The 21,006-nt window shown below is 37.6% G+C and overlaps 1 protein-coding gene and 1 long non-coding RNA gene across 2 annotated transcripts in view; both read left to right on the top strand.

Moving 5' to 3' along the window:
* Positions 1–9,594: 9,594 nt before the first annotated feature.
* Positions 9,595–10,947, top strand: LOC129758339 (uncharacterized). The gene is made up of 3 exons (XR_008739952.1): positions 9,595–9,950; positions 10,009–10,195; positions 10,316–10,947. It is a non-coding gene; the product is annotated as an uncharacterized LOC129758339 (long non-coding RNA).
* Positions 10,948–19,589: 8,642 nt separating this feature from the next.
* LOC129756936 (uncharacterized) overlaps positions 19,590–21,006 on the top strand; it is a 33,841-nt gene continuing 32,424 nt past the window's right edge. Inside the window, exons 1-3 of the mRNA XM_055754004.1 lie at positions 19,590–19,743; positions 19,963–20,092; positions 20,199–20,351. Of these exons, the coding sequence (XP_055609979.1) occupies positions 19,652–19,743; positions 19,963–20,092; positions 20,199–20,351 (375 nt within the window). The 5' untranslated portion in view covers positions 19,590–19,651. The remainder of the gene's footprint in view (positions 19,744–19,962; positions 20,093–20,198; positions 20,352–21,006) is intronic.

Below are 21,006 nucleotides of genomic sequence, written 5' to 3'. Positions count from 1 at the left end.
GATTCTCTCTATCTGCGCTATATTATTCATTTTACATTGTTTACTGATAAAAATAAGTTTGAAATGATGTTTATGACACACTAGCTGACCCGGCAAACTTTGTTTAGCCTGTATTTTTGAGATTTTTTTTATATTTTAGCACTGTTCCTTAGTCAGCCTTCCTTTTGAGTGGATAAAAGCAAGTGGATACCCTTGTGTCAGAAAAAATCCTGAATTATAGTTCAATAAACAAATAAGTTACGCTAACTTTTGGTTAGCGAACTTATTTTCTTCCGGTAACTTAAGAACGCTTAATCTATCAAGTTTCAATTTAGTTTAGCCATAATTTTTATTCAAAAAGTCCTATCTGATCAAGTATTTTAAAATCGCTGAAGATTGATTTGAACAGAAAATGGATCTTTTATGCTGGAGTCGTCATAAACTGAGTTTTTTATTTGTGTTTACCTCTGTATTTAAATACATTGAAGTTTTCTTTAAGCATGATCGTCAGAATAGAAAAATTAAAAAATGAATTGGACAAAACCAGAACATTTGAAGAATAATGGAAATAAACTTAATTTTTAATTTTTTTTTCATTATTTCAAATGTCGTTTTTTCGGACTTTGTACTAAATATACTTATTGAATCTTATTGTGAATTGACACTCAGCTCTGTCAATTCATATATGACAAATATTTAACAATTCATGAAAAATCACTATTCATCTCATTTTACAGCAACACTTTTTTAATCAAAATCTATATATATACTAGCTGATCCCATACGAACTCCGTTTCGCTTTCAACTTGGAATATGTCATGAACAGTTTGTATGAAAGCCAATTGCCAAGAATTTTCCAGATGCACTTCTGAATTCATTGTTAAGTAATAATTGCAAAAATATTGGTCGATCACTTTGTCTGTCGTCTGCTACTAAATTTGAAATCAGAAATCCTTTGACCGTGCCAAAAAACCACGTGTATAAATTTTTACTCGATCATTGCATAACAACGCAAATATTGCCAAAAAGCTAAACCCCTTTCGGGGGCTCTTATACAATCTTTGATGACTGAAATCGATTGCCCTTCCCTCAAAACTCCCGTGTGCAAATTTTCAAAGCAATCCATTGTATAATAACGTCAATATTGCTAAAAACAGTGAAAAATTAATTTATGTGGACGACCCCTTTCTTTGACCCCTGGCAAAACATTTGACACCTGAAATCGGTTGCTCGTCCCTGAAAACTACCGTGTGCAAATTTTCATCCCAATCCGATGTAAAATAACGACGATATTGCAAAAATATTGAAAGATTTATATGGACGACCCCCTTTGGCGGCCCCTTACACTGAATTCAATACCTGAAATCCATTGCTCATCTCTCAAAACTCTCGTGTACCAATTTCCGTCTGAATCCGATGTATAATAACCACAATATCGCATCAACAATGAATAGTTAATATGGACGACCCCTTTGGCTGACCCCTGATTTTAGTTTGAATAAGTGAAATCAGTTGTTTGTCCCTAATAACTCCTATGTGCAAATTTTCACTCCAATCCGATGTTTTAAAACGTCAATATCACTAAGATACTCGAAATTTAATATGGACGACCCCTTCTGCCGAACCCTTACACTGAATTTGACACCACAAATCGATTGTACGTCACTCAAAACTATCGTGTACCAGTTTTCATCTGAATACGATGTATATTAACGTCAATATCGCAAAAACAGCGAACAGTTAATATGGATGACCCCTTTGGCTGACCCCTTACACAAAATTTGACACCTGAAATCGATTGCTCGTCTTTCAAAACACTCATGTGCTAATTTTCAACACGATCCGACGAAAAGTAACGTCAATATCGCGAAAACAATATTTGTCTTCTATGGACGACCCCCTTCAGAAGGGGTCATCCGAAAATCTTAAAACATTTTTCATCCTTCCTGGTCCTAATGAGCATCCATGCCAAATTTCAGACCTCTAGCTCTTAAGACGGCTGAGTCTATAGAGGACAAACAAACAAACAAACAAACAAACAAACAAACAAACAAACATACAGAAATTGCTTTTTATATTGTATATAGATAAAACAGGGAGAGAGACAGACCATACAGAAATGTGCGAACACGCATAACTCTTCACTGGATTATCCGATTTGCATGCGATTTTTTTTGTTGTGTTCGTCTTCACGCGAAGAATAACTGTTGCGGACGGAATAAAAAAAAAAACGCCGATTTCTGATAGCAGTTAACACTGCTTCAAACTGTAAATATATTTTACATGTTATAATCTTAAATTTAGGGGTTTGTTATTCTAATTTTCGGTACTTACAATATCAGTGTCCTAAATTGCTTTCGCGCCCGAACAATAAGTTTGTTTTCGATTAAGTGCGTGTTTTGATCCGACCGCCGCCTTTAGAGACCCTTTCACAGACAGTCGTTAGAAGTTGCAGGACCCTCTCTCAGAGAGTCGACAGTTTCGAGATCTGCGTCCAGTGTTGCTGATGTTAACATCCTCCCCCTCGTGAAGTTGACCGATAATAGGATCAAGATCACCTCTAAGCTGAACATCCAACACTCCTGGTAGAATCGCTAGATAGCTTACGAGCCGAACGCTTCAACAGCCCTTCGCTTATAAGCCCCAGAAATTACTTCTAGAGTCCGACCTCGCATCCACCCATTTCTTTTAAAGTCTATATACTTCAGAAGGACGACTTCAGTTTTGCACCTAGTGCACACGCGTACCCTCCGGCCATATTTAGAACACGGAAGTATCCCACAGCAGAACAAGCATTTTTGCTTATCCATCTCATAATGTTTTCGCTCCTCGTGAACCATTTTAAAACAGTGCAGAGAACTCTCCATAAATGCACAGCCTAGTCTAGTCTTGGCGGGTATCACCTTGTGCATGCGGCCTCGCATCTGTGTGTAGTATTTTGCAGTGTATACGCACTGCATTCTTATAGCTGGTCACCCGAAGTCCTTTCAGGTGTGGATAATCTCGTACCAGAACCGGATTCTCGTGAATTAAAAATCTCGTTCATACGTTCAGCATGTACAAGCGGATGGTGACGGATTGAACAACCGTTGACACCACACCTACCGCTGATGCGACATGATCGTCTCCCGTGGAAGCTCAAGCAGTTGCGACACAGTCCTTGTTGTTGCACGAATTTGCACCGCTCGTCAACACTCATTAATTTAAACTTGTTACACTGCTTGATTGAATGATTATCGAAAAAACAGACTGGGCAGAGTTTTCTTGTCGGCACCTGATCCTCCTCAGCTACCTCCGAATGCGCGTACTGCGGCTCACGTTTTGTTTTCGATTTGTCGTCTCTCGGAACTGCTCCATTGTACACGGCCACACGGCTCGCCGTTTTTGCAATTTTGGACACAAACCTTGTGAATGTTTTCAGATTCACTGTTTCTTCGGATTCAATGTATTCTACCCACTTATACTGATAATCGGGGGGAAGCCTATTTACTAACTCATTCAATAAAGACGGATTCGATAAGTGAGCTTGTTGATTAGCGGCCTCCAAATGGCTACACAAACTTTGGACTGCGATCCCGAAATCAATGAACGTCGCAAGCTTATCCGCTTTCGGTGCGGCAACGGAACGAACTTTATCCAGTAGGGCATTGATAAGAAGCTCTGGACGCCCATAAAGAAAACGCAGTGTTTCCATTATAAAGGGAACCGATTCTGGAGTGTGTAGTCGGCTTCGAATTGATTCTAAGGCAGAGCCCTTAAGGCAGCGTTGAAGTCTACCGAGATTCTCAACTGGACTATAGCCACAAGCTAGCGTTGAATTAGTGAAGCTGCTGATAAATATTGGCCACTCATTGGGATTACCATTGAAAGTTGGGAGGTCCTTAGGAAAAACCTGACGAGCTAGTAGTTGAGAGGGTGTTGGTTGGTAGGTGTTGAGGAAATAAGTACAATCCGGGAGTTCATTTGGACCTAAGCCAAGTTGTTTGATGAGGGGTGCGAGGTGGTCTATGTTATTGTTTCTATTATGGCCAGCATCATTCGCAGCATCATTAATTGGCTCATGATTATCATTACAATCATTACATGGAAAAGTATTTGTAGCATTTAATGCCACGTGGTATGTATTATCATGAGCTTTGGTACTTTTATAGGCAATTTGTTTGTGATCGTGGGCAATGTTGGGTGCCACATATTGTTCGAAGGTAGAATAAAATGGTTCGGCCTTACCTTGAGCTTGATGAAGGGAGGGAGAAGTTGTTACCGATGGCTTTGGTGGTGCAAGCGGTGGCTGCTTGCAAGACCTTGAGGGAGGTACCGGTTGAGTCGACCAGACCATCGACGGTAACCTTGTCGATCGATCCGGCCATTGCTGGTAGGACGCTTCACCCACATTTGATAAATGTTGCTCTGCTACTACCTGCTTTGTTTCTGAATTGAAACCCTGCTGCTGATGAGACACCACAGAAAAAGGTTGCGCACAACACGGTTTGGGCAACGTTGGATTAGCTGTGAACCTTGAAGACGTCGTTTGAACATTCATATTCGATTGCTCTTGATTCGGCGCCGATTGCGTCCTAATTGGAATAATCTCCGGCACTTGTTGTGGAACACCAGAATATGAAGGAAGTACCTGCGGCGGGACCGATGATTTCGAGTTTCGTTGAAGTTCCGGCTTATTCTTCATTATCATTTTGGAATCCTGGACCGTATGATCAATAACCGGCGATTCGTAAACCGAGTTACGATCTAGTGGCCCTACTTTCGGATCTTGCATGTGAACAACGTTTTCTCCCAGCAATAATGATTCCCATTGGTGCATGCCTGCCACCGAAAAAGAATTCCAACTCGGCCAACCCATTCCGGACTGGCGTGGATCCGTATGCTGAACCATAGTGAGCTGCTTTGAAAGTGCACCGGTACACCGCTGGGAAGAAGTGGGTATTGGTTCATTATTTCTTAATTCGATATGAACCGCGCTACCTTCAGTGGCTTGCTGCTGATTTGGTCTTTTTAAGGGAGGGTAACGATCCTACCCAATTGGGAATACGTTTTGTGTCGTCGATTTTGGTATTTAAAATCGACCTCTCTTCTTCTTCTTCTTCGCTTGAAGAATCATCTGTTTGCAAAACAGAAAATCTTTCCGAAATGTATCGTTTCTGGGCCTCAATTTCTTCCAAAGCTGCATTTAATTTTATTTCCCTCGCTTGACGATCCAGTGCGCGCGTTTGAGCTAGCTGCTGCAACTTTAGGGATTGTCTGCGAGCCCGGGAGCTTGTTATGGAATTTTTTGAGCTTGCTGTCGTTACTGAACCTTCTCTAGATTCCTTCGGTGTACCAACGGGAAATTTTCCGGAAAAACCATCCATCCTGGTTAGGTTGATATTTTTGAAGTTTGTTGCGGACGGAATAAAAAAAAAAAACGCCGATTTCTGATAGCAGTTAACACTGCTTCAAACTGTAAATATATTTTACATGTTATAATCTTAAATTTAGGGGTTTGTTATTCTAATTTTCGGTACTTACAATATCAGTGTCCTAAATTGCTTTCGCGCCCGAACAATAAGTTTGTTTTCGATTAAGTGCGTGTTTTGATCCGACCGCCGCCTTTAGAGACCCTTTCACAGACAGTCGTTAGAAGTTGCAGGACCCTCTCTCAGAGAGTCGACAGTTTCGAGATCTGCGTCCAGTGTTGCTGATGTTAACAATAACACTTACTTACTTAACTTACTTAATGATCCCGCGCCGATCCTCCGGTGCATAGGGCCGTGGTAAAAGACCTCCACTGTTGACGATCCGGAGCCAGCGTCTTCACCTGGTCCCAGTCAAGATTCTCGTCGATAGTTCGGATTTCAGCGGCTAGGCTTACGTTCCCGAATCTCGATTTCTAGCGCCTTTTGATGACACCGGCGATGTAGTTCCTCATTCGAGATCCAGTTGCCAGGCCACCAAGCGCGGATGATATTCCGCAGGCAGCGGTTTACAAATACTTGCAGTTTTCGCGTCGTTACCGCATATGTGCACCAAGTTTCGCACCCGTACAGCAATACGGATTTGACGTTTGAATTGAAGATTCGGATTTTTGTTCGTAGAGAGATCTGGCGTGACCGCCAGATGTTTCGGAGACTCGCAAACGCAAATCGGGCCTTTCTGATCCGTGTTTCGATGTCTTTTCTGGTACCACCATCAGGCGTAATCTGGCTACCAAGATACTGGAAGCACTCCACTTTCTCAACTTGTTGCCCAGCTACCATGAAACTGGAGGGATTTCCTGTGTTGATCTCCATCGACTTGGTCTTTCCGACATTGACTTTGAGACCTGCTGCCTTGGAACTTTCGGTGAGGTCGTCGAGTTTGCTCTGCATATCTGGTTGTGTTTGGGCGAGCAAAACAATATCGTCAGCCAGGTCAAGGTCGTTCAGTTGCTCCATTGTTGAAGGATTCCACGGCAATCCTCGGTTCGGTGCACAGTCAATCGATCCAATCAGAATCTCATCCATTACGATTAGAAAAAGTAGCGGTGATAGAATACATCCTTGTCTCACTCCAGCAGTTACCGGGATTGGTTCAGACAAGACACCATCATGCAAGACCTTGCACGAAAATGCCTCGTATTGTGCTTCGATGAGATGGACTAGTTTCTCTGGGACCCCTCGTCGCCTTAGAGCCGCCCAGATGTTTTCATGGTTAAGTCGGTCGAATGCTTTTTCGAAATCAACGAACACCAGCAGAAGAGAGTCCTGGAATTCGTTGATTTGTTCCAGTATGATTCGTAGCGTTGTGATGTGGTCCACACATGATCGTCGCGATCGGAATCCAGCTTGTTGCCGTCGGAGTGTAGCGTCTATTTTCTCCTGGATCCTGTTCAGAATCACTTTGCAGAGTACTTTGAGGGTTGTACAGATCAACGTTATGCCTCGCCAGTTACCGCACTCTGTCAGGTCTCCTTACTTCGGGACCTTTACGAGGATACCCTGCATCCAGTCGGCCGGGAATGTTGCAGTATCCCAGATGTCAGCGAAAAGACGGTGCAACATTTGTGCTGATAGGGCAGGGTCGGCTTTCAGCATTTCAGCAGGGATGCAATCGATCCCAGGTGCTTTGTTGGATTTCATGGTTTTGATTGCCGCTTCTATTTCAGCCAGCGAAGGCGCTTCCGAGTTGACGCCATTTATGCGACTTACTGTTGGCGCTTCGAGCTGCAGATTCTGTTGGCCATCACTATTCGTGACTCGGAAGAGTTGTTCGAAGTGTTCAGTCCATCGTTTGAGCTGATCTGTTCGATCGGTCAATAACTGACCTGCTCGGTCTTTTAGCGGCAATCTTGCATTAGTCCTTGCACCACTGAGGCGGCGAGAAATGTCATAAAGTAATCGGATATCTCCATTGGCGGCGGCTCTTTCTCCCTCTTCGGCTAGGGAGTTTGTCCAGGCTCTCTTGTCTCGTCTACAAGCTCGTTTAACTGCCTTTTCCAGCTCCGCATATCGTAAGCGGGCGGCTGCTTTGGCTGACCCGGTACATGCCTGCTCAATTCCGACTTTCGCCTTCCTCCGATCATCGACCATCCTCCAAGTTTCATCCGACATCCATTCACTCCTTCTTCCACAAGCTTTACCGAGAGTATCATGGCTCGTCGTGATAAAGGCATTCTTGATTCCACACCACTGTTCTTCGACTGTTCCGTCTGTCGGCAGCTCCGAGGCTCGGGATTCTAGCTGTTCAACGTATGCCCTTTTCACCTCTGGATTCTCCAACCGGCGGACGTCGTATCGACACCCGACTTTCTCCTCGCGCCGTTGGACACGTGCAACTCTCAGTCGTATCTCGCCAAGGACGAGGTGATGGTCAGATGCAATGTCTGCGCTTCGCTTGTTGCGGACATCAAGAAGGCTCCTTCTCCATTTTCGGCTGATGCAGATGTGGTCAATTTGATTTTCTGTTCGGCCATCTCGGGATACCCAAGTGACCTTATGTGCTGGTCGATGGGGGAAGAGCGATCCACCGATCACCATGTTGTTGTTGCCACAAAATTCTACAAACAGCTCTCCGTTTTCGCTCATCAGTCCTAGACCATGGCACCCCATAACGCGCTCAAGGTCCTGATTGTCGGAGCCAATCTTTGCGTTGAAGTCGCCCAAATGGATTTGAATGTCACCCTTCGGAATTCTCTCAACCACGCTGTTCAGTTGACTGTAAAACTGCTCTTTCTCCTGCAAGTCGGCAACGTCAGTTGGCGCATAACACTGGACCATTGTAAGGTTTCTAACCCGTGTTCTGAATCTGGCTACGATTATTCTTTCGTTTATCGGTTCCCATCTTATGAGGGCCGCATGGGCCTGCGGGCTTAACAGGAAACCAACTCCTCGTTCCCGAGTAGCATGTTCTCCTCGTATGCCAGAGTAAAGCAGTACTTGCCCGGACTGTGTCTTGTGTTCTCCAGTGTTAGGCCAACGGACTTCGCTCAGTCCCAATATCTCTAGCTTGAGGCGGCTAGCTTCTCTAGCAAGTTGAGCCAGCTTTCCTGGCTGGGCAAGGGTCAAAACATTCCAAGTTCCAATTCTAGTCCGTGTTTTCATGCTAAAAGTCGTTGCCAAAGTTCCAATTCGGTTATTTCTTCTCTCAGTTTCTGTAACAATAAAAGATTTCAGGAACAGTAGGTTGTTAGCCTAAAGTCCCTATCCCGCGATGGGGCTGCCATCTTGGACTTAGCTGGCGGGAGCCGCATTTCATAAATTCAGCCGCTTGCTGCAAGACAGACGCTGTTTGAGCCGCCCCTGACCTGGAGAACAGACGCTCGGTTGTTGTTGCACGCCGCCCCTGACCTGGGGAACAGACGCGTGCGGCCACCTTCTCAGTCTGCATGCGACCAAAGCATCCACCGGGGTTGGGTACCCGATCTCCGCTTAGGTTACTCGCACCCCAGCCGGCACCGCGGGGAGGTAGAGATAGGAGTTGTGAATAAGAGGTGATATGACCGCTATGGGGTCTCGTGTTGCACACGAATAGAACAACAGAATAACACAACGGAGAGATAATTTCGAAAATGTTTTTGTGGAATTTGAAAATAAATTTTTAGTTTTTATTCGTATCAAATAAAAGTCATGGCACCCAATTTCCATTTTTTTTTATTCGAATCACCCAGAGTAGGAAGGCGCCAAAAGCAATCAAGGCTTACTGATGTGCATCCATCTCTCTATAGGAAGTTTTGGCGCCCATTTTCGTTGCAAGTGTACTTTTCACGTGGCACCAGTAAAATGGATACTTGGATGTGATTTTCCCAATGGGGTTCCGCAACTACGAAGCACACAGAAAAAAATATTGACTATTACATGTCATTGAAAACAGCTGCCTAGAAAATAATACAACCTGTAATTTAGAAAACATTTAATTTTAAACTAATTCGACTGAAATTTTCTTGAATTTTATTGAATTTTACAGCAAAGGTTCTGTAACAAAAAGGAGCATGACATTTGCCGTATTTTTACAGGTCGAAAAAAAATACGCGTCTTTAAATTACGTGTCGTCTATGAATTTTCAATTTCAAATTAGAAAATTTCTAAGTGACTGGCATCCCAGCTGGGTATCGAAACGAGAAACGTCAAAATAATCGAAAGTGATTTTAATTCTGTTTTGATTCCGTTAACTTGTTTCGTTTTTGTTTTGTGATTACGTCGCCAAATTACCGTTCTATTGAATTGCGTGCGTTGACTTCGGTGCGTTACCTGAAAAGCTCCTCCTGAGGAGACCGCGCTATTCGGAAACTCTGACGCGATCCAGAACTGATTTGCTTGTGAAATTTTGCCCCAATTACTGGTCTTTCCCGCTCCGTTGTTTTGGTATCGGTCAATGCATTTGCATAGCCTGGGATTGTCTCCACTATACATTCAAGATGTTTCCGAAGCCGACCAGAGCCAGAGGATTTCCAACGTTATTCCGAAGAAATGGATGTAGCATCATACCGAGGATGGATTTCAGTAAGTTAACCTTGATGTTTAAAAAAAGAAAAAGAAACTTAGCTTCTGTTTTTTCTAGTTCCAATTATTTCCCTTGGATGGCATTGGACCCTGTTGCAAATACTGTTCCGTAACATTATCGTGACAATCTGGTATGAATTAAATTCAAATGACGGTAATAGGAACAAAGATTTTGGGCAAACGGTCAAGGAAAAGGAAGATGAACGAAAAAATCATGTACCTCTGTTCAGGAAAATTAAATATTCGTAAGTATAGTGTTTTGATAATTTCATTACTTTTGTCGACTTTCGAGAGCTTTTATTACATATGTAGTTTGATGATGGATTTGTAACACTTATTCATGCGAACATGTCTTTCGATTATAGAACCCATCGTTTATCCATATCCATGGCTGGTTTCTGGGCTCCAGATGCCTTGAAATTATAGCTATGGATCATCAGGGTTATCTACAAGAAGCCTTCTTTCTGGATCACCGAGTGCAGTTTACTGAAATTGGTGAAAATCTTATTAGATAAACTACAATTTCGAAAATTCCATCATCACCAAAACAAGTCTAAAATGAAATTTCGAGAAGATAGACCGAACCAAAAACCATTAGCTTTAAGTTTCTTTAGTTCGATCTGTTCACACATTTCGTCGAGGTCTGTCAAGTGTCAATCACTCTGTATTAGAGCCTCCAGTAGATTACCTCAGTGCAGAAATCTCATATATGGAAATGGAAGTCGATAGCTATATCCAGTTCTATTATGTGGTGATGTAATATCGAATAACAATTTGAAAGAAAGCTATCGAAAATCTCAAATTGTATTTGATTGTAATACATCTATAATAGCAGAGCGTTGAATCAATTCAATGTCTTGAAAATTTTTGCTAAAGATTGTTATGTGCTGAATGTGGAATAAGACGGTGATGGAAAAAAGGATGATTAATCTTAAGACGACAATGAAGAAGTTCATGGTAGGAATTTATGTAAGAACTGCTGCAGCAGTCATCGTTGTGTTAGGGGAAAATTTCAATATTGTTTCATGAATGCAACGATGTGAGAAATAAAAAATAATTAATAACATATTTTGTTTCTTAATTTATTACTTCAGATGAAAATCGAAAACCTAATGCCCATTTAATTAATTCAATTTGAAATTACAGTCCTGCAATTCAGATTCAACCTGTAAAAAAATTGGACCTTTAAAAATAAATGTCACGTGATTTTTTTTTCGACCTGTAATTTTACAGTAAATGTCCTGCTCCTTTTTGTTACAGGATATTTGCCGTAATTTTACAGCGTATAATTTTTGCTGTGCATAGTAAAGCCTGTACGAAGAGTATTGACAAAATTTGTTATTTTTTGCATCAGAATCAAGGCAATTCTAAATTTTTTTAGATGTTTGTTCGTTCACCGTTATTTTTTTTTTAAATGTCATGTTCTTTTAGCAACTCAAGCAATATGGCTGTAAAATTTCCAATAGACTCAAAACAACTTAATAAGATTGAATTGGAACATTTTATTATCAAATCATTTTTAATGAGTTTTGGTAACACTAATAGAAAGTCATATAACTGGTAAAAGATCACCTTAATTTATTTTTTGTTGATTTTATCCAGTTAGTTTGAGAATTGAAGGTTATTAATTTTGTGATTCCAAGTAAATTGAATCATTATCATAAAAACGGATTGGAGCATCAGGAAACACTGGAAAATCCACACTACCTTTCATGCTCATTGGTTTATCGGAACTTTTGAAAATTTTCGTTATATAGGACTTTATCGTAATCAATAATATTATCAAGTACTAAAAACTTGAAAGAATATAAAAATTTAACATTTAAGTAAAAAGCATGCCACCAAAAATTTCGAAACATTTAAGTATAGAGAAAAATCTAAACCAATACACAAAAATACAAAAAAAAAGTTTTGTGCCAGATAAGATCTAAAAAACAATCTATCAAGCACAAGTGAATTTAAGAAAATAAACACTTTAATTCTATCAACAAAAATAGAATCAAGATCAAAGAAAATCAGCTTTTGAATTTACGTTCAAATATAACTGAAAATCCAGATTCATAGAGCCAAATTCAGAATATTTATATAAATAAACAATCAAATTCAGAATTAAATGGAACTGTTTGGATTACAGTTTCATAACTAACGATCGATGAATTGACAGAGCTGAGTGTCAATTCACAATAAGATTCAATAAGTATATTTAGTACAAAGTCCGAAAAAACGACATTTGAAATAATGAAAAAAAAATTAAAAATTAAGTTTATTTCCATTATTCTTCAAATGTTCTGGTTTTGTCCAATTCATTTTTTAATTTTTCTATTCTGACGATCATGCTTAAAGAAAACTTCAATGTATTTAAATACAGAGGTAAACACAAATAAAAAACTCAGTTTATGACGACTCCAGCATAAAAGATCCATTTTCTGTTCAAATCAATCTTCAGCGATTTTAAAATACTTGATCAGATAGGACTTTTTGAATAAAAATTATGGCTAAACTAAATTGAAACTTGATAGATTAAGCGTTCTTAAGTTACCGGAAGAAAATAAGTTCGCTAACCAAAAGTTAGCGTAACTTATTTGTTTATTGAACTATAATTCAGGATTTTTTCTGACACAAGGGTATCCACTTGCTTTTATCCACTCAAAAAGAAGGCTGACTAAGGAACAGTGCTAAAATATAAAAAAAATCTCAAAAATACAGGCTAAACAAAGTTTGCCGGGTCAGCTAGTAATGTATAAAAATGTCTTCAATAATTTGTGTCATCATTATCTTTTTTCAATTTTCAGTTAGGTTTTGGCAAATTGCACTATAAATTTGGAAATTATAAAAATAGAATTTTAACTGTCATGTTTTGGAATAACTTTTCTCTTAGCATTAAAGACTTGAATGAAGGCAAATCTATTTTGAGTATTTGGAATAAAAATTCATAACAATAAAAATTATTTAAAATTTTAGTTCATGATCGTTAGTTATGAAACTGTAATCCAAACAGTTCCATTTAATTCTGAATTTGATTGTTTATTTATATAAATATTCTGAATTTGGCTCTATGAATCTGGATTTTCAGTTATATTTGAACGTAAATTCAAAAGCTGATTTTCTTTGATCTTGATTCTATTTTTGTTGATAGAATTAAAGTGTTTATTTTCTTAAACTCACTTGTGCTTGATAGATTGTTTTTTAGATCTTATCTGGCACAAAACTTTTTTTTTGTATTTTTGTGTATTGGTTTAGATTTTTCTCTATACTTAAATGTTTCGAAATTTTTGGTGGCATGCTTTTTACTTAAATGTTAAATTTTTATATTCTTTCAAGTTTTTAGTACTTGATAATATTATTGATTACGATAAAGTCCTATATAACGAAAATTTTCAAAAGTTCCGATAAACCAATGAGCATGAAAGGTAGTGTGGATTTTCCAATGTTTCCTGATCCTCCAATCCGTTTTTATGATAATGATTCAATTTTCTTGGAATCACAAAATTAATAACCTTCAATTCTCAAACTAACTGGATAAAATCAACAAAAAATAAATTAAGGTGATCTTTTACCAGTTATATGACTTTCTATTGGTGTTACCAAAACTCATTAAAAATGATTTGATAATAAAATGTTCCAATTCAATCTTATTAAGTTGTTTTGAGTCTATTGGAAATTTTACAGCCATATTGCTTGAGTTGCTAAAAGAACATGACATTTAAAAAAAAAAATAACGGTGAACGAACAAACATCTAAAAAAATTTAGAATTGCCTTGATTCTGATGCAAAAAATAACAAATTTTGTCAATACTCTTCGTACAGGCTTTACTATGCTTCGTAGTTGCGGAACCCCATTGGGAAAATCACATCCAAGTATCCATTTTACTGGTGCCACGTGAAAAGTACACTTGCAACGAAAATGGGCGCCAAAACTTCCTATAGAGAGATGGATGCACATCAGTAAGCCTTGATTGCTTTTGGCGCCTTCCTACTCTGGGTGATTCGAATAAAAAAAAATGGAAATTGGGTGCCATGACTTTTATTTGATACGAATAAAAACTAAAAATTTATTTTCAAATTCCACAAAAACATTTTCGAAATTATCTCTCCGTTGTGTTATTCTTCGCGTGCAGACGAACACAACAAAAAAAAATCGCGTGCAAATCGGATAATCCAGTGAAGAGTTATGCGTGTTCGCACATTTCTGTATGGTCTGTCTCTCTCCCTGTTTTATATATATAGATTTAGATAAAGATAACGTAAGTTTATCGTAAGAATTGAGTAGGTCTAAAATAAAATGAATAACAACATTCCATGAATAAAACAACCTGTACCTTCATCTTTTGGAAAGTTTTTCGGTCGATTATGTTTTCAGAAAAACTGCAAATACTTACAAATTAAACTAATGCTGAATCAGAAACAGCAAAGCATGTTGGCTGCAAATATTTAATGAGAAAAATCTATACAATATGACTTACGCGTGTGCTCCCAGGTAAGCGTATTTTCGTTCACAGATTTTATGAAAGTCCAAGCAGCAAGTAACAGCATGACAAAAACCTAAGAAAATTTGGCTTTGTAGCTGACTATTTTCCATGTTTTACAACGAGCAATTCAATAAGCCTCATGCGAAATTTAAAAAAAAAAACAGTTTGGTGGACTTTACCCATTAGGCTAAACTTAGCTGGTAAAAATTATGGAAATTGTTATTTTTGACTTTACTGTACTGTTTTCACTGATAAACTGATTTAACTCTGCACCACATTTCCATCAACCAAAGGTTCGTGTCTTAACTGCTTAGTAAGTGATTAATACACTGGTTGTGATGGGGCGCTAGCATTCAAAACTTACTCCACGTGTTCAAATGACACGTAGAAAAATGTATAGAAATTTCATTATCTACAAGCATTTTTAGTCTGCTTCAATTTTTCTGCGTGCAAAAGTATAAGTTGCTATGGTGTTCAATTTTTGTTATGTTTTCCTCCCAGTGAAAAAAGGTCCCGATGGTTGAAATGTACTAGATTCATTGAGCTTCGAAATTTGAGGAACAAAATTTGAAACGTGCCTACATTTGAAAATCAATTCTTCATATTTGAAAAAAAAACTATTCTAATTAATAGGATATTAAAATTTGAAAAATAATTTCATAATATAATTGAATGTAAGTTTAACAGTTTAAAAGAATTAATTTAAGCAAATAAATAAAAGTTATAGATTTAAAGACATTCAAAGCGAAAATGTTCTTTATCTTATTGAGGAAAAATCGCAGTTCTTTAAAAAAAGATATTCTGGTGAACGATGTAGTCTAGGCATATTATTAGAGAATATACTTTTTAGATCAACTGAAATTTCTTCAAATTTCCCCTTTGTATAAAATTTTCAAAAGATCATACACTCTTCTTCAATAAGAATGGAATTGATCCGATACAGTGAAACTAAAATTTAAAATAATTGAGTTACATAACTCTTCATAAAAAATATTTTTGAATGGTCAAATAAAAATTGAATGATTTACGAAAAAATCAAAATTTAGCTATTGGTATCATTACACAATCGGGAAACGAAGCTTAGGGAATTATGAGATAGTTGGCGCCAGGAACTCTGGGCGATGAATATTTTTCTCTTACGCAAGGAAAGTTATATCAGCTTATCAGTGCTGTTTTATCTAGTCTAACTTTCGTAATTTTAATGAATGTTTATTTTGTTGCACACATTGTATGAATATTTGTAAAATTAACGTAAATTAGAGGAGCAATTTTAAAGCATTCTGTAAAAATAGACATATGGGACAGCTCTGCGGGTATATTTCATAAGGGACAGACATGACTTGGTATTTTTTTTTTCACATATGTCATACAACTATCGGAAACAGCTCAAACGGTCTCACGATTTTGAATAAAGTGATGCAAAACAAAAAAGTTGAAGAAGTTGGTTGATTTGTTTCTGTGCGTGATTGAAGGAAGTTTGCCGCCGCCCGTGGCGTAGAGGATAGCCTTCAAGTCTTCTAAGCCAGGGGGTATGAGATCTAATCCCGGTCACGGCATACATAGTACACTTTCGGTGGGTTGGTGGTTTTAGCATTCGTAAAAATACTAGCCATCATATCCTCGAAAGATGTAGGGGAAAACTGTACAAGACGCACCAGTTAAGCAAAATCGCTATTTACAGCGATACCCATCATCTATGAACCAAATTAAAAGTTCACAACGGTTCAGGGATCACATTTACATCTTATCAAAAAGAAATAATATGTTAAATACACGATTTTGGTTATATTTTTGTGAAAATCTTAAACAGCACAAAAACAAGTCGCGGGGTAGAACGCCAAAATTAGTGGACAGAACGCACCATACCGAATGGATGGTGAGAAATGAAACAAAGATTATACGGAATATAGTAATTGAAACGTCAATTTTTTTATTACATATTCATCGTATTTTTGCAAACTAACCATACTTTGGCAAAAAATCATTGGTTATTGCTTAATTTAACGAAATTATGTTTTTCAAAATTCACGCTTATATATCCTTATAGGTAAAACGCCTTCAGGTAGGCAACGAAATTCAATTTCTTGACTGATATCGCGGCAAACATGGCGGCAGTTAATTTTTTCGAGTCAAATATTGGTGCACCTTTTAAACTCAAACAAGGACAAAATTTGTTATAATTATGCATTGTTATCGTAATTTGGGAGTCAGCAAATAAAAAGAAAGACATTTTGTTTTGACATTTGGTTTTTCTCAAAAGTTAACAGCATTCAAAATTTGAGCCTAAAACACGTGGTTATGTGGGCATCAGCGTTGCCAGATTGAAAACTGCTCAAGTCCGTAGATTTTACGGAAATCGAAAAATGTACTGATTTCGACCAAATGAAACTTGATGACCTTTTTTTTTTTTTTTTTTGGTCGTCAGGTAGAATTTTCATTTAACGCAGAATTCCTTGAATTTTTTCGATAATCCGTAGAAAATCCGTAGGAAATGGTGAAAATCCGTAGATCTCGAGCATCGATCCGTAGCTCCGTAGAAATGTTGAAAATCCGTAGAACTACGGAGAAATCCGTAGATCTGGCAAGGCTGGTGGGCATTCTGCCCCAATTTTGATATGAATAATTTAAGTTAAAATTTGTTGGAAGCTAGTGAAATATAATAAAATAATAATAGTCATTTGAAAGTGCATACGAGTGTTAAAATGAAAAGCTGCGGTTGGATCAGATAGCGCAGGCTGGTTTACCATAAAACCTTATATGCTATCCATAAAAAATAACAAGTTTTAAGCAGAATCCATTAATCCTTCTGTTTCTAAGAATTAAAGTCGTTTATGTGAACTTTTTATCTAAAAAATGATGAATAAGCTCGTTTGCTACAACACAAATGAAAAAAAAAACCCCATTCGGAGCCAAAGGTTAGTGTATTTTTGAGAAAGAATGGCATTGGCCATTTTGCCTCGCTGGTGCGTCTTGTACAGTTCTCCCCTAGCTTAGAGTTAAGAAAAAAGGAATCTCTTCGAGGAAACATCATGTTTCATTGAGATCCTGTATGTGTTTGTATTCGTTTCTAAAAAAAAAAAAGTTCCGTGAGAAGGAAAAGTATCAAATCGCATTTCGAAATTTCAAATACAGCTATTCTCGTGAAATAGGAAAGATCCAGATAGCTTCGTAAAATTCGCTATTATTTGACAATTTTCACTGAAATACTTATAATTTGGCCAAAACATGTAAAAATGTTTAATCTATAGTTCATGGCCGAGTTTAATTAAAATAGTTAAACGCGATCAAAAATAGGACCAGTTTGAAAACTAGGTTCATCATTATCGTCAAACAGGCGATTTAATTCTTTTTTAGACGGATGATTTTGTGCAGTGTTAGTTGGGCAGTTGAACTAAATTTTGTGAAAATTTCGTGCTAAAATATCAACCCAGACAGAAATGGCAGCTGGTCAAAGCTGGAAGCGAATGCGCTGGTTTACGCGATTTCATTCTTTTTTGAACGCAACTGTATATGGCATACCGGAGGCATATTTTAGAACATAAAGAGTGGAAGTAGGTAAGTTGATTTTTCATATATTTTGTGAATGGACAAATCAAACAACGAAAACATCTGAAGACACTACTACAACTTCCAAGCAACCAAAACAGAACGATTGGGATGTAAACAATTCCAAAGGGGAAAAATCAAAACAAGACACTACAGCCCTCATCGATCATTGTATCAGCACAGAACATTGCTTTGATATGAGAAATTTAATAATATTAGACAACACATTTAACTACTAAATTTTTAAGAAATGTGCAACATATACAACACACATAACACAGTCAACTACAGAACCGATATCCGATATCTTTAATATTCCACTCTCTCAAAAAACACTACTAAGAAATAAATCCAAGAAAAATGTCAAAAATAACGCAAAACAAACCAACCAGAGCGAGCAGCTGTAAATCGTCTTTTGGTAGCCATATTGGTAGAGATTTTTTAATCATACCGCTTCGATCTATTTGCCCTATTGTTTTTTGTGTCGCACAGTGAATGAAACAGAAATTATTTTCTTTATTTGAAACTTACTTTATTACTCAAATACTAACGTTTCAATTTGTCAAAATTCTTATCGTAAAAATTTTGATAAATTGAAACGTTAGTACCTATTTGAGTGATTAAGTAAGTTTCAAATGAAGAAAATTAATTTCTGGTTCATTCACAGTGCGACACAAAAAAACAATAGGGCAAAATAGTGGACAATAAGCTTCACATAGGCAATCAAATTTTACATGATACGATCCGATTGTAAGTAAGAATATTAAATTTGTATGTTAATATTTTAGATCAAATACATAATATTTTAGAAATCCCTTAAAAAGAATGCTACACAGCATCGAAACGTCGAAAAAATCGTTTTCAAAATTTATTGACTGAACTACCGAATAACAATGACGTTTGTAGAGAATCTCCATAAAAATTTGATGCTTGTACCTCAGCCAATTTAGCTGAAACTTTCAAAAAGTCGTTTTTTCACCTAATGGCACTAATTTTGAGGGTGCCGCTTTGAAAAAAAAATGTTAGAAAAATCATCCCATACAAATTTAGATCAGTCTAATATTGTAAGTTCAAATCGGCATCGAAATGTTTCACTTCCTGTTCGGGTGTAGTTATAATTCCAAATGACTTTTTTGTAGCTATTGGTTTGGTTTGTACAGTGTTAATTTTGTGGTTAAAATTATCAAATGAATACTTTTGTTTTACTATTTAAGAAGCCAATATTCGAACTTTCAAATACCTACATTGGAGCAGGAGTACAACTTTCGCCGTTTCAAAATATTTTCAATTGTTTAACGCTCAATCGCTGAGTAGCGCTAACCTTATCTTGAAGCAGCTACCCGTGCGAATTCGAATGAATCTGCTAAAACATCCACTTCAGATAGAAAGACAAATCAAAATCTGCGATAAGTTTTCGATCAACCTCTTGTTGAAAATATGTTAATAATGTATCAAAGTTGAGAACCGATAAGATTTTATTTGCCCGAGCAATTGTTGATTAAAGTCTTCACAACGAAGGTGGTGTATAGCCTAGATTTGTGGTGTTATCGTTAAAAACTGATTAACGAAAATGCCTTATCAAAGACTGAAAAGCTTGAATCATTTATATAGACTGCATGTATGCCAATAAGGCTTATTTGGACAAAGTTAATTTGGTTGAAAGTTGGCACAAACATTGATCCTAAAATGAAACTTCTTGGTGTTTTATCGCTTGTTCTTATGAGCATTCTTGTCTCTCAAGCAGGCCCAGTCGATAGTGAGTTGAACGAACAAGATGTGTGAGTTTTTCATATTAAAAAAAAAAATATTGGAATACATCTTTCTTATGATCAACATTCAGATCAGAATGGAGTGATTTAAATCATTCTTATCATTCTTCTCATTTACTCTGTAGTTTTCATTGTACCTACCTATTTTTTTGCCAACTTTGCCAACTCATCAGCATATTCAACCACTAATCAATAATTCGACAAAATCTTGCTCTATCTCCTGCTCAGTGTTCCCTCAACCACAATGTCTGCCAACATGAACAACTACGTTGATATTGTTATGATTCAAGTGGGACCATGGATGAATCAAAATTTCCTTCCCAAGGATCTGCCCGATTTCGTGGAAGGTTTTGAACATGTAAGTTGCCCTTCAGACTGGAGAGTTCAAGAAAGTGAACTCCGCAGCCGACTGGTGGTAGTTTTATGTACTTACTTGGTTCTGGTTCTGTCTTCTCTTCCTTTAGAGACCGATTTTGATTACCTATCATGGCGAGCTCGAGCTGACCAACGGGGTGTTCCACAACATCCAGAGTGTGGTCAGAAGTGGAACGGCCATGATGCACTATGACCGGCGGCTGCTAAGAGTGGTGCTTGGGTTTAATCTCAGACAGCTCGGTGTAAGTATTGAGTGAGAGTGCTTTTCGTGGGAGTATGAAGTTATTCTGTTGCATTGAAGGACGTTAGGAAAGTTAGTCTTTCGATACTTCTGTTCGGATTTAGATGGAGTTGTATAAAAAGGGGCCAGATTACTGTAGAATATGAATGGATATTTGTTTTAATTTTGTGAAGTTTTCAAAAAGATAAAATTTGATTAAAATATGTTGTTTGGCTTAGCATTCATGAAATTTATAATATTCATGAAATATTTATATATTCTCACTTATTTTAGTAAATCTGTAGCTTTAACGGATTTGGTAGATTTTCTTTTTTCAGCAAAAAAGCAACATCTTTGGCTTCTTAGAGCAAGTTCACTGGTGTTGGGAAGAAGTGGTAGAAATTTCGACACTTAGGGCACATTTTGAAAATTTTGCCATGCAAAACATTTTCATGATCTGTGGCCTTCTAGTTTTTTTACAACACGTGTTGTATTTTCGCATGTTGTGATGCAAAAATAGCAATATTTCTATCACATACGGCTGAAATAGAAACAGTGTTGTGAAAAAATACAACGCCCCAAGATCTTGAAAACATTATTGCATGGTAAAATTTTCAAAATGTCAGAATTTCTACCACTTTTTCCCAACACCAGTGAACTTGCTCTTGCTTGTGAAC

Source organism: Uranotaenia lowii, chromosome 3 (genome assembly GCF_029784155.1).
Source record: "Uranotaenia lowii strain MFRU-FL chromosome 3, ASM2978415v1, whole genome shotgun sequence".
In the NCBI taxonomy this organism is placed as follows: Eukaryota; Metazoa; Arthropoda; class Insecta; order Diptera; family Culicidae; genus Uranotaenia; species Uranotaenia lowii.
Note: the sequence above shows the minus strand (reverse complement) of the source record. Positions and strands in the feature narration are given on the sequence as shown.